This window comes from Cephus cinctus, unplaced genomic scaffold (assembly GCF_000341935.2).
Source record: "Cephus cinctus unplaced genomic scaffold, Ccin1 Ccin1_scaffold0494, whole genome shotgun sequence".
Classification (NCBI taxonomy): domain Eukaryota; kingdom Metazoa; phylum Arthropoda; class Insecta; order Hymenoptera; family Cephidae; genus Cephus; species Cephus cinctus.
Window position 1 is genome coordinate 911,244 of NW_014333166.1, and position 13,609 is coordinate 924,852.

General features: G+C 43.3%; 2 protein-coding genes across 7 annotated transcripts in view; both read right to left on the minus strand.

The window, feature by feature from the left end:
* LOC107268221 (CUGBP Elav-like family member 4) overlaps positions 1-13,609 on the minus strand; it is a 472,413-nt gene that overhangs the window by 350,527 nt on the left and 108,277 nt on the right. The gene's annotated exons all lie outside the window — the stretch shown is intronic.
* Positions 3,647-5,791, minus strand: LOC107268222 (major royal jelly protein 1). The gene is made up of 3 exons (XM_015740784.2): positions 5,222-5,791; positions 4,733-5,139; positions 3,647-4,318 (listed from the first exon to the last, which is right to left on the minus strand). The coding sequence occupies exons 1-3, from the start codon at positions 5,573-5,575 to the stop codon at positions 3,832-3,834; spliced, it is 1,248 nt and encodes a 415-aa protein (XP_015596270.1). The 5' UTR covers positions 5,576-5,791; the 3' UTR covers positions 3,647-3,831.

A 13,609-nucleotide genomic window follows, 5' to 3' on the forward strand; every position in this document is an offset into this window, starting at 1 on the left:
CCCTCCCCCCTTCTCCATCCTCGACTACTAACACTACTATCCAGTACTACCAACTATCTTTCCCTCGAACCAAAACCACCTGACCAGCTATATTTCTATCCAGGCTATTCGTTACTGGGCGATCGCTCCGTTTCGAATATCTGTATCACATCGAAAATTGGCAACCGATCGTCGATACGGTCATATTGATTAAGAGTGACACCCCTATGTATACTTTTCTGTGTTTCCATTTGTATGTCTCTACGTACCATGAACACGTGTGCAGAAGGGTGAATGAGCTTATATATACGTGGGTACTATATGTATATATGGACCCCAAAACCTCATTCTCTCTCTCTCTCCCCCAACTCCTCTGGCACTGTGTCTCGACATTGGAAGAGAGAGAGAAAGAGAGAGAGAGAGAGAGAGAGAGAGAGAGAGAGAGAGAGGGAGAGCGTAAAAGAAATCCGAATATCGGGTGCTCGTTAAATTCGTTTCGAGATCGGATTACAGTGGCACTCCGAATCGGCTGTTTCTCCTTTCATGTTTTTTATCCCATACGATTGGTACGCGTGGCACTCACGAACCAATCGTAAAACCGGTGCACGTTGTTCTGTATATATTTACATCCCTTTTGACTTTTGCCGAGTTTTATGGCTTTGATTATGTATCGTTGCGCGAATGAAAGAACCTTGTTTTTTTTTCGGACGGCTGATACAACACGGATTTATCTACTACGCATAGTCGAAGGTTTTTCATGGCAGCGACGGAAAAGCTTAGAGAATGACAAGGCGGAACTCTTTCTTCGCTATACACCGTGAGATCGTTAAAAAGAAGGGATTATACAAATCTTGTTACTATTATATACGCATATATACGTATATATATCAGTATAGAACGTATACACATATATGCTATTTTAATCTAACGATCCGATAGCCAGGTGATAATTACGTAATTACGTAACGCCCGATTTCAGTCACAAGGACTAGAACGTTGTAATCAAGTAATCACGTGCTTCATTCCTTTGACAAAAATCACAAAGGCTTTGTTTTCACGGCAGCTATACTACGGCACAGTAGAGTTCCTGAATATGTAATACAAGCGGTCATTTGATTCTGTGAAGGTGATTTCACGAAGGCTTTGAAAGTCCACGCGTCATCGTCTCAAAATTTCATCTGCAATTGAGACAATCAAGAAACAGCTGAGATACGTTGCAAAAACTTTTGAGAGTTCAGCCTAGAGACATTGTCGTCCGTCTTGTTGTGGTCTAGTGGTTGGCCGGGTGTCCAAGTGTCCATCCTACGACTATACCGTGTGTTCTCTAGTGTTTCGCCGTACAGTATACCTAACGTACTGGTATACCGTATAGTAGACGGTGTACGAAATGGATGCTGGGTACATAGTGGAGGATTTGCGTGGCACTGTCAGAAGCTTCTCCGGTATGGCTTGATGCAGATGCAGCCAACATCGGGCTAGTAAATTACACGTTGACTAGAGCTGACAACCGCAATGCGTGCAGGGTGGTCCATGGCTGGGTAGCATGCACGCTGCAAGGGATGCTGTGTGTTTATGTGCTCTATGAGTCCGACCACTGTCAACTGGGTTGTTCTATGAATTATAGAGAGTGATCATGGGAATAAATAAAGATAACTATAATACGTGAGGGTGAACCATGAGAATAGGAATGATAAGATGGGGATAGTGTTTTTTTTTTATTTTTCGAGTTAATACGACGCTTCCTATCCTGTGGTGAAAATATCGTAAGTACAAGGGTATCTCTTTTGGGGTGTGCGAGGGGTATATATACTTTCTTTCCGGAAGGCAGTGTATTACAAAATTCCACTAGCGCTAGAAAGCGGTTGCGATTCCACTCTGGTCGGGTATCAGTGCCAAACACTGGTAGTTATGTATATTAGGGGCAGTAAAACTGATGCAAATTTATTTCGAAATTCCGCGCGGTCCTCGTAAAGTTGTTTTAAAACTACCCTCGTAAAACGATTTGAGATCTTTTCATGGCGAGTCCGGGCGTGGGGGGTTGCTGGATACTCAGACTGCAAAAGTCTTCTTCCTATAAGGTTAAACGTATCTATGCGATTCCACGTGCTGCTAGACCAGGGCTTGATTGCGATTTACGGCAACGGAAATATAGATGCTGTGTAGCTTTTTTCTAGTACTTTCAAGTATTCACAAAGTCTAAATATTTTCATAGTTTCTGACAGTTTATTTCACAGCCTATCTATATATGTACGTTACTTTGATTTGAGCGTCGTAAGGTAAAACACTTTTACGCCTTAAGGTTCCACCACACCGAAGCGTTGATAGGGACCTGCGAAATGGCACGGGTGCGTTTTATAGCTACGTTTACAAATAAAATCCCAAACGTAAAGGTTTAGGAGAAGACAGTCACTCCTGAATACAGATTAATTTTTTTTTTCTTATTTCCATGTTTACAATGAATTAGTGTGCAGTACTAGACGCAGTCAGTTTATATGTATGCCATTGGATTGATGAAAGGCGAAAGTGTATCGCGTTTCGTATGAATGAAAAATAATGTAGAATCAAGTAAAAGTGACTCGGGACTCTGGTGGAGGGGCAGAAGTAGCTAGGAAGAGAAACGTGGTAAAAGCAAACCCATGCAAAACTGCACGATGAAAATTCCACGTGACCGAGATTGCCGGTGGACGCGTTAGGCGTCCCGACGTCCGGCAGCTCTCTCGTTTAATTATAATCCGACGTAAATATCAGCGAAACGTTTCCTCGAGCGCGTGTAACTAATCGGTGCGCAATTTGTCAGGAAATTCGCGGCGCTCCTCGTTCGCGTCCTTTAACGAGGCCGACGGGGCGATATTACAGTTGGCAAAATTTAAGGGCGGCTGTATTTTATCGCGACCGCGAGGGGTGAGCCCCATATACACACAGGGTGAGTATAGGAGCGATGGGTGGATGGGTGGGGGTAAGGGTGGTAAACGGAACCCCTGGATGCCTGAGGTTAACTGCCAGAGATTTTGGGGTGGGCCTAGCATGAATATGCCGCCATTACTCACACGCGGAATTGTGCGGAAAGAAGAGATGCGGCTGACACGAGTCTTGTATTATTTTTGAAACCCAACTACCCCATATAAAATTACTGGCAGCCCCTTGGCACAGGATCCAAAGACGGTAAGTTCTGCGAGCATCAACTATTTCCAAACGATTTATATTGTTCTATGATCATCGAGCAGGGAGAGGGACAGGATAGGGGCGAAAGACGAAAATCGGCGATTCGAGTAAATCCGAGACACGAAATATTCTTAGACATCGGAAAGAACGCGAAGACCTCTATGGCAAGCATTCTGCAACTTCTCAGCCAGAATGGAAACAGCAACTGAGACATTCGAGCTCGCAGCAACGCGCCTGTCAACTACAGACTTGATCGTTACATTTCGAAAGGCAGCAATGAAACGGTTAACTAAATTGCTACATGCCGGCTGTCACTGGCAGATCTACCATTTTCCTCGTCCTCCGTCATTCCGGTCCATCTACCATCTACGGAAACCCTGATCCTCTGGTTTTAGCTGCACCCAGTTAGTTTTACATGAGACAAATGATACCAGCCAGAATTCCGCTTGACGTAGATGGAGGGGAGTGACGTCACACTTGGAAATAATCCTAAGTATAATCAGAGTATTTTTCTTTAAATTTATTTTCAAAATACATAACAATCGTTCTTAAAGTTTTTTTCCTTATAATAGAATCATATCACTCTATCGTGTTATATGGCTTTGAAAGATTCATTTTTATCGTCGGCTTGCTCCTCTCTTGGTTCTGGATGAGTCTAGTGATTTAGGTGGTTCTAGGGAGTCTAGTGAATTATATCCTATGCCAGGTGGCTACATTAGGTAATCGACCTCTCGGTCCACTCGGCTCGCATCTAGTACCACGGATTATATCGTCTACGTATCCACGAATTAAACGGAAGTTGGTCTCTGTCGGCCGCAGGGTCATGTTTATCGTCTTCTGTAGTCTGTTGGTATTGAACCAGAGTTCCTCTTGGCCAAAGGAGTTCGTAATTATTTTGATACCACTGATGTACTGCAGATTGACTTCGTCCTGTGCGAGTATAACTATATTATCCGGGGTAAAAGGTTTCTCGATATCCCAGCAAGCGATCGCAGTCAGTTGTACCAACTGGAAGAACAGGACACCTCTTCTGGAAGTAGCCTGAACCCCAGCTTGACTCGGACGTCTGTAATTCGATTGGAAGATCACTGGTTCCCCGAAAGTGTCAGTCAATTTCAGTGAATTGACGTCAGCGAACTTTTGATAGTAACTCGCCAGTGAGTTGAAATAGAGGAATCTAAAATGTTAATTTTTCAAATTGAAAGTGAGAACGAGTTTAGTACGTGAGGATAGAGAATTTATGGCTATTACGAAAATCATGTAAAATGATAAATTAATCTACTTGTTTGCATCTTTCAAATCTGGGTTAATGACTTAGAAACTGGACGGTGATAAAAAATAGTACTCTGTACACATGCGTGTGCCGTTCACCACACGAAATTCAAGGTGATCAGGTGTATTACAAAATGTAAGATCAAAGGAATTTGGTGCCTTAACGAATTCCATTCCATATGTGCTACTTGTATAAAAACGAGAGTAGCAAAAAAAGAAAGTGAAATAATGAATTGCGCTATATTAGCTCTCATAAAAAGCCATGTTAGGTCCCAGACGCGAAACGATCCCTTTTAACGTTCCTACGACCTCGCTATACCTGCGCTCGTAAAATCCTGCCGGTGACAAGGACAATCCCAAAGTGCCGTCGGTCAGGTTGAAGGATTCTCCTGCGATAGTGATATTCATGGCGTCCTGGTCAGGCCCGAATGCGTTACTCGGAGTGTTGTTTAATCTCCATGAATAATTGTGGCGAAGATCGTAAATGACAAGACCATTTTGGTCCACATCAGCAATATAGAGATAAGAGTCGAGACACGTTGCTCCGACATCAACGACAGGAGTAACGAGAGAAGCCATGCCATTCAGGCTCTGACTCTGAGGTACAACATACTTATGGATCAAGCGATCATCTCTCAGATCAAAGATCAAGATCTTCGTAGGACACACGGCCATTCCCTTGATCCTCCCAGTGTCCACGACCCAGAGACGATTACACTCGTCGATCTGAATTTACAAAAAATTCTGAATATGAATTTGAATTATTTTTCAAAAATTCCAAAATTTATTAATCACTTCAAATATTTACCGCTATCCTGTAAACGGACACGAGACCATCGCAGTCGTAAGATTTGTGCCAGGTCCAGTCTGGATAAGGTGCCAGCAGTGGACCACCTGGACCATTGGCAGTGGTAACAGTTGACAGAACAATGGGGACACCATCCAACCACTGTGGACTAGTCACAAACACACGCCCAGTCCTGTCAACGTCAACATCCTGTGTAAACGCGTTACCCAGTATAAACTCTTTTCCTGTCAGTAGCACATTGGGCCAGACCCAGTCTAGGTACTTCCACTGGTACACCACTTCAAGTCCTGATCCTGATCCTTTTATTCCCAGTACCAGATTCAGGATCACGTAACACACTATACCCAGATTCATCCTAACCACTTGAACCACGTTTTTCTTACTCTTACTGATCCAAGGATCAGACTTGCATCCCGTTACCAGGCTCAACGTCTACTGAACTCCCTGCTCCCACTTCTAATCTCGCTCGGGCGCCTCAACGCAACTGCATCGTGGTGCGTGGGAATTTTCAGCAATATCACCGAACACCAGCCTGTAAGCCACTATTCGCACAACCTCAGACTTTCCCATTTATGCTAATCGAAAGGTCCAGTTCACCTTCAGCTGGACCGATGCCAGACGATCCATTGCGCGTTATGATTCGGTAGACAATCGTGATGCAACGGCTATTTCAATGCAAAGGGACGAGCTTAGTATAGGTATATATCTAAAAACAGGTATATATGTACTGAGCTGTATATAGCACCTACCTAGAATGGCCACCGTAAACTCACGTATATACCAACATCGGTGTATCCCACATAGCTGTACTAGAAAACGCGATTGAGACTACAGTGATTAGGCATGCGAAACACGTTTGTAGATTCTCATAGGAGAGAAAGACGATCCACGTGTACAGCTGGTTGCGTCGAGAGACAAATGATTCCCCGAGGAAACTAATTATTTACACGTCCGGAAATCGCTCGAATCGAAGCCGCAGGGTTTGGATCAATAAATCTGCCAAAACAAGCTCTCCTATAAATACAACCTACAGCAACCTCGCGCACCTGACCTTCCCATCAATCCAATCCGTAGAGCAAGCATGTAACGATGCCACTTAACCAGCATGGATAACGATGGAAAATCAGGAAATACATATAAATATCGCGGCGACTGGTTGCAAGAAATTTCTCTAGAAACGCAACGAAGAAAAGAACGGACAATTCAGAGAATCGATTAATTCGTGCGACAGACTGAGAAGGATGTAGGTGAAGGTACTTCAACGAACCGTCAAGGTGATTTGGCGTATCGCCGTTTATCGGTTATCCAATCAATTCTCAATGATGTTTATGCACCAGAAGGAAAGTCGGCGTAATGCTGCCGCGGCATTGAGAACGTACCAGCGTATGGAGGTGTGTCCCCGAAGTGACATGGTGAACTGGATCACGCACTGTATACAGTCACGTATCCGTAAACAAGCCCTGCACGTTCATTTTTCTATAATCTGTTTACACGTGCTCAACCAGGCATGTAGGTTGGCGTGGCAGTGGAAATCGAGAGGTTAATCACAACGTTGAAAGATATCGGCGAGAGGTGGAAGTGCAAGCTGAAGTGGTCGCCAGACCGAGTCGAACCCTCAGAAATAATCAAGTAAGAATTAAGGCCGGCTATCCGGATCTCATTGCGGCATACACGCGACGCGACCATAAGCGGTTTTGCTTTTTTCCTGCGAATGGAATCCCATTTTTTTGCGGTCCCCTTGCAGACCGCTTTGAATTGCATTATGCGCCTTACTGTATATGTATAGCAGACTGGCTGGCTGCTGTTGCCTATTAGAACTGTACTGGTGATAAATCAACTGCTGGGAATCACGATTGCAACCAAACGAGAAGACAAATGGGTGGCTAATTTCAATTTTGATATTAAGCACTGGTAAATTTTGTTATTTGAATTATCGCACGGGATTGGTAGCTAAATTTTTTTACTCGAGAATTTGGGAATGTTTGATTGTGATTGGCGTTCAGTCCGATCAGTTATTTTGGGTCGAAAATTTAAGTAACTTTCGATCATTACGATTTGAAGGCTTTATGGGCATTTTTTAAAGGATATTCGATGCGTTATAAATCATGAATGTTATAATGGTTCTTGGGTATGAAAAGAAGGTATATATCATTGTATATCATTCTATGGAGGATACATTACCATGCAAATGGTTACAGTGGTTTCGCGTGTCCATACTTCCTTAGGTATGTTTAGGGCTGCCATTTATGTGAACGTTCGATGAAAAACTGAGCTGTTGCGGCAACGAGTTATTTTGTAACCATTATTCGCGCGCCGTGCGAATTCTGGTATTGCGGCATTCTTGAAGATTGGAATAATAATTATTAAAGGGAAAATGTAAAAAGGAAACGTACTGACAAGATATACGGACATACGTGAACCAATTACAGCCGCATATCTAAACGCTAACCTGTCAAGTAACCCAGAGGAAATATTGACTCGAGATAAATAACAGTAATCAGAATTAGAAAGTTTCACCACGATGAACGCCCATGCGATTGAAAATTGCACAGGCAAGAAAATCATTTATCAAGAGTCTCTAATCTTGCCTGAAGTTCTGATAACCTTTGTGCTTTACGTACCAATTGGTATTTTTTACTGAAATTCACGCCAACTTTCGTCCTGACCTCAGCATAGTAACTCGAGGTCAGAAATGAAAAGAACTAAAAAAAAGTTAGTTAGATAAAAAAACCATCGGGTCGCAGACATTCATTATTCCCAGCGATTTTAACTTTCGAACTGCCATTTTCCCCGGAAGCTCGGACGATTTTATATCGACGAGGAGTCCCGCATCCCGCAAGATGTGTCTTCGGCCGAAACAGTTCTTCTTAAACTGAGTTTGGTAAACCCTCGTACAAGTCAAAGTTGAAAGTAGGAGGAAGATAGGACGTGGAGCGAGGAAAAGGAGGGAGAAGGGACGACGTGGCTAAAAGAGAGAAAGAATTGAAGTGAGGGAAGGTTGACTGTCAGTAGATACGGTAGAGGGGACGGCGAGGAGGGGATGGATAGGGGGGCCAGTTTTCCAGGAGGGTTGGGGAGAGGCGCCGTAAAAGTTGGCCAAGTCAATTTTGCAGTTGGAGTTGGTAATGCGATTTGTGCCGGAATAAATAGTTTGAGAGGGGTGAGCCCATTCCCTTCGACCCCTGTCCTTCGCCCCTCAGTGACACTGGTGTCGCGGGCACGTCTACTGTCAGACGTACCGAACGTGACGTCGTTCGCGGAAAATCTTTTTGTCGACTGAACTCTCAACTCTGTTTCATTCCTTCCGTTATACTGGGTAGTCTTACCTAACCTGACCACAAAATCACGTATTGCCCAAGGCACGTGGGAAAACCCTTGAAAATTGCGAAAGGACCAAACAGTCCTTTCTTTCGAAAAGTTTTTCCCTAACAGAATTTTCCAGATGACCCATGTGCAGGTATCCCGATCTTTGGACCACCTCGTAAACTCTTGAGAGGTCCGAGCAACCTTAAAAAAAAATAATAAAAATACCCAGACTCGCCAACGACCCTTTGTGGCCATTTTCTTTCCCTCCCTGAGGATCCAAGTGACCTTTTCTTTTTTATCCTGAAAAATGATCATGGCCAGCCCACGTTTCCCATGTCTCATTTAAAGGACACCCTGTGTGTGTTATTCGTCCTGTGTTAATCGTTACGAGCTTCCTCTGATCCGTAGGAAGCCAATAACAAGGACCCAGGACCACCTGCATCCCGCTACCGCTACTGCTATATATACGTAAAGTAACAGAGAAATCCATACGCAAGGGAAGAGGCGACTCTTTCGCTGGGGACACCGCATAATCCTACAAATGAAAACTTACGCTAATTAAACCGTTAATGGCGACCGCATATGTGCGTAATGACTATGGCGGTTACTTAATCCCGAGAAAATGAAACGTTCAGAGGACTCGCGTGTAAGCATCGCCTGCAGCTTTCTCCGTATCGTTAGTAGGAAACTATACGTGTGCAGCAACGGCTGTTTGCAATACCATTTTTTTTTTCATATTTCCTTCCTACCACCTCCCGTACCCCTTTGCCCTACCTTCATTAATTTCCCCTCTTGTTTGCACAACCGACGCCCAATTAATTCGTCACAATAAAAATTTTCTATCTGGTAACAACTCTGTAGTATTTCCTTATCTGGACGCCAGTAAACTTATCGATCTCGTTGTACATTATCGTGCACGTGGTATAGATATACCACATGTGTATATATATGCAGATGCATATATATACACATTGTCACCTCTACTGGTAACGATTTCAAAAGAAAAGTATACGAAATTTCGCAGAAAACCACCAGGGAGAATTTGAATAACGCAATTCACCGAGTTAAGTTTGCAAAGGGTAGCCCGTTGCAACGCAGCTGCTCTCACGGCAGTGCCAACCGCGCGGACTCCACTGTCAAATAATAACCTCCACCTAGTTTCCATAGGAAAAGTTTTGCAGGCTTTGGTAAAAGTAGAAAACGCGCCAACCAACAATACGGCGTTGTCCACTCACCGAGTTTTCTGTCCAGAGTGGCACACATAAGGGTATTCACTGGCTCTATTGAAAATCGTTACTCGTCCAAGTCCTCATAGTCACAAGTATTCACATATGTAAAACATATGTGTGTATGAATATACTCACATGCCAAAGGACATGTATCGAAATGGCCGTGCGTTAAATGGACGGAAAGCAAACGAAGAGAAACTTTTCTTTGTTCTTTGAACCTCGATCGTTGAATCATTTGATTATGCAAATTCTAGGGAGTTTTATAATTAGATATTCTCTATGTCAATATGACGGGTTGCTAAGTGCAGTTAATGGAAACTGGTTTTTCCGGATCTCTCTCTCTCTCTCCCACACACACTCTCTCTTCTCCTCTCTACTGATTCTAAACGATGCTGCATCAGGTCGGTTAGATATCACGTTAGTCAAGTAGGATTACCGCGATGTCATCTGAATCTTGTAATGTTTTGTTACGTAGGAAGAACTGCATCTCATCGTCAAATTCAAACCTGAAATCCCTGAGCCGTAGAAGAAGAAGAAGGACGATTCCCTTAACAAGAACCTGAAAAGATCTTCCTAGGATCGGGAGTGATTTATCACTGTAACCTCAGTACCTTCTACCGTCTACCTACTATCCTCCGACCATCCACGTCGCTCTTCACCTTCTTCAGACCTTTTCCCGACTTCCAACTGCGAATCCTTGGGATATCTTACTGTTCTTTTTCTGCATCGTCTGCCGATCGTAAAACCGAGAAAACACATTGGAATACGAAATATCCTCGAAACACGAAATTCCCTAAGTATCTAAAACCGAAAAAAAAAAATTGTTAAAAATGACGAGTTACTTCTAGATATTCGTTCAGACGTCAACAGGGTACGATGACGGTTGATGAAAAACGAAAATCAAAAAATTCTGATAACAATAGCGGATGCAATGATTACTGTGAAGTCAGCCGAGTAACCGATACGCTTGACCGATTTTTCACGGGATCGATAATTTCATTATAAACGGTTTAGTTTCTACCGCTCCCAATTACATAACTTTCCGTACTTGGCTATAGTTATAAGTGATACGTAACATACATGAAATGGTACAGGTCAAGTTCTCTTAGAATGGCGATTCTACATGGCGATTCTAGGTATGACTCATCGGTCACAAACGATAAATGTCTTTAGCTTTCCTGCACAGACGTGAAGTTGATGCTATTCTATTAGCGAATAAGAACTTTCACCATGCATGGAGCATGTTAAAAATACTGCTGACTATCTTCATATTTCCTGACTGTCTAAATGGGTCAGGGATAAAAAGCAGCAGTCACGCTAAAACGTATACAGGAGAACTGTTTGGCTCAGTTATCCAATTTGCAGCTGGTAGAAGAAAATAAGGAACGGGATTTCTATATCCAGGATACTTTCGGAATGTCTACATTTGCAAAACGAATTAGACTGGATCGGCAACCGTAGCATTTGGATTGGCGACCGGATAGGAGGGATTTCACGAAATTCGATGGTATATCAAGAGATAATCGGCTCGTGAGAAAATTTGAAGACGAGCGACAATTGCGGCGTTTCTATTCGTTTCTCCTCGTACCTAGCAATAGCAATCATCAATTTGAAGTTGGTTAGAGGCGACGCTCGATAATGCTGAATTTTTTTCTTCGTAACTCTACGAGACACCATAGGCGGAATCAGCGACCAAGTAAGAGAATAAGATAAAGTGATATGGAAGGACAGTATACGCCAAGTAAAAGGATACTGGGAGAAGGACAAAGAAATGAGAGAAAAGAGAGTCTGGGGTATCGAAGAAGAACAGTAAAAACGAACTGGCTGATTGCTAGGCGGATCGGCCGCGGTGATTTGGGGTAATCTACCGGTTCTTGTTACTGCAGACGACGAGTAATAACCTTAATGGGAGTCAGTCTTCTACAATAGGTAGTATCGGTTCGATTCCTCTTGGAAGGATTTTCGATTCTTTTCACGAGCAGAGAACCCACCCCTTTGACTTCGATGGACTTTGGATCAGGGGTCGATAGTCGCGTTCACTACCCTTCGTAGATTCTTGAGCAATCGGAGGGTGGACGCGAACCTTGGCGACGTCATTTTTAGCGGTTACTAAATCGCGAGACTTTCAAGGAACGAGGGGGGAACCGTTTACGCGAAGAGAAGTTTCGTCAGGGATGAGCATGCCTAAAGATCCTACTAAGGAATTTACCTCTTTAAGGTGGCTCCGTTGTTATGTTCAAGTACCGTGAATCTTTGTACTTTTAGAAAAATTTCTCTCTCTCTTGTAAACCTTCAGATGCAGTGTGACTGTGATACATGTGTCGAATTACTGCCAGTTTGAAAATAATTTAGTGCAGCTATACCAGAACTATGTAAAATCCTCTTTTCCACCACAAACTGTTATACGGCAGTGGTACCACTCGCTTGCCAAGAATTCTTCACTCTAGTAGGTACCTACTCAGCATAGTTATGTGGCAAAAGAGTTGATATCGATGTCAGCAGTAAAAAAAAAAAAATGTTTGAAGGTGATCCTGCCAGGGCTGTATAGTTGCGATGGTACTATAGCCAAGGGGTACTGGGTTAGGCGAAGTAAATCTCTTTCGCAAATTACGACCCTTATAAAAACATCGTTCAGTACGCTCGACTGTATCCAGAGACCCGCGCCTTGCGCCATCCCGTAATTTATATCGATGAAAAGACTATCGCAGTGTAAGGGTAGATCCGAGGGCGAGAGATCGTCGAAGAAAATGAGCTAAACTTTTTCTCGAGAAAGTAAAAACATTTTTTCCACCCTCTCCTCCCATCCCGACGTCTTTGTCCTAATTAACTCGAATCTTACACCCTCTGTCTATATCCCGCACAATATTGAAATAATATCACCCACGTAGATGGGATAGGGAAGATGGAAAGAGTCTCAGAATTAAGGGATGTTTCTTATTTCATTGTAATCTGTCAGATTAGAGGGTGAAATGCGTAAGTCAGAAGGATGGAGGGATGATCGTCAACGTGAAGTAAGGGATGAAAAATTTGCGAAACCACCGAACGATAGAAAAATCTAGGATGCTACCAAGGATGCTGGATTCTGGAATACTCTAAGAGTAAAATGGATCATGCGATGTCGACTCTCGCCGAAGAGGGATAGAGCCATATTATTCAAATGTGGCGTTGTCCTTTCAAAGTTGCAGAGCCTCTCGCAATATCCGTCTCGCGTACGTTCTCCTGCATTTATGCTTCAGATCTCGGGATACAAATAATATCCTATTATTATGTTAATTTGCGAGGGGGTATGGGGGAGGGGGGTTTTCAAGGGGTAGCAGGCCATCTTCTCTCAGCTTTAGGTGGAAAACTTTTGCCTGTACTCTCCCCTATCCCCGACTTGCTTTCTCGGTTGCCTGTCTGCTTCTGCTTGCACAGCTACGTCTACGTATATATCGCCAGTGGAGTATGCCGATATATAGTCAGACAAGGGTAGGTCGTTTCTTCGCGCAGGTAACGTCAGACCGTTATTTTCATAACAGGGAACGACGTCGTTCGCACGAGAACCATAATCGAGAATATGGTGGTCATTCGTATCGTAAAAGAGATTTTCTTCGGCGTACTTTAGGGATGATACCTTAAGGGATGATACCTTAAAATATGATCCTCGGGGAATACCATATTCGTGACTCTTAATGGTCTCCTGTGAAATCAAATAAGCTTCCCATGAACGGTATATCCCGGATTAGAGTGAAATAAAGGATGCATTTGTCGGACAGGAACTTTGGATAAATCTATTATGATCGAAAGTCCTCAGGTACGTTATACTCGGGGGGGTATAAATCGCGTACTCATTGTCCTTATAATATCTCTACCC

Excerpts from the sequence above, each read along its gene's own strand:
- LOC107268222 (XM_015740784.2), bottom strand. The coding sequence starts at position 5,575 with ATGAATCTGGGTATAGTGTGTTACGTGATCCTGAATCTGGTACTGGGA. Across the intron at positions 5,140-5,221 it reads TGTCCGTTTACAGGATAGCG|ATCGACGAGTGTAATCGTCT; the intron begins GTAAATATTTGA and ends TTGTAAATTCAG. Across the intron at positions 4,319-4,732 it reads GCAGGATTTTACGAGCGCAG|ATTCCTCTATTTCAACTCAC; the intron begins GTATAGCGAGGT and ends TTAACATTTTAG.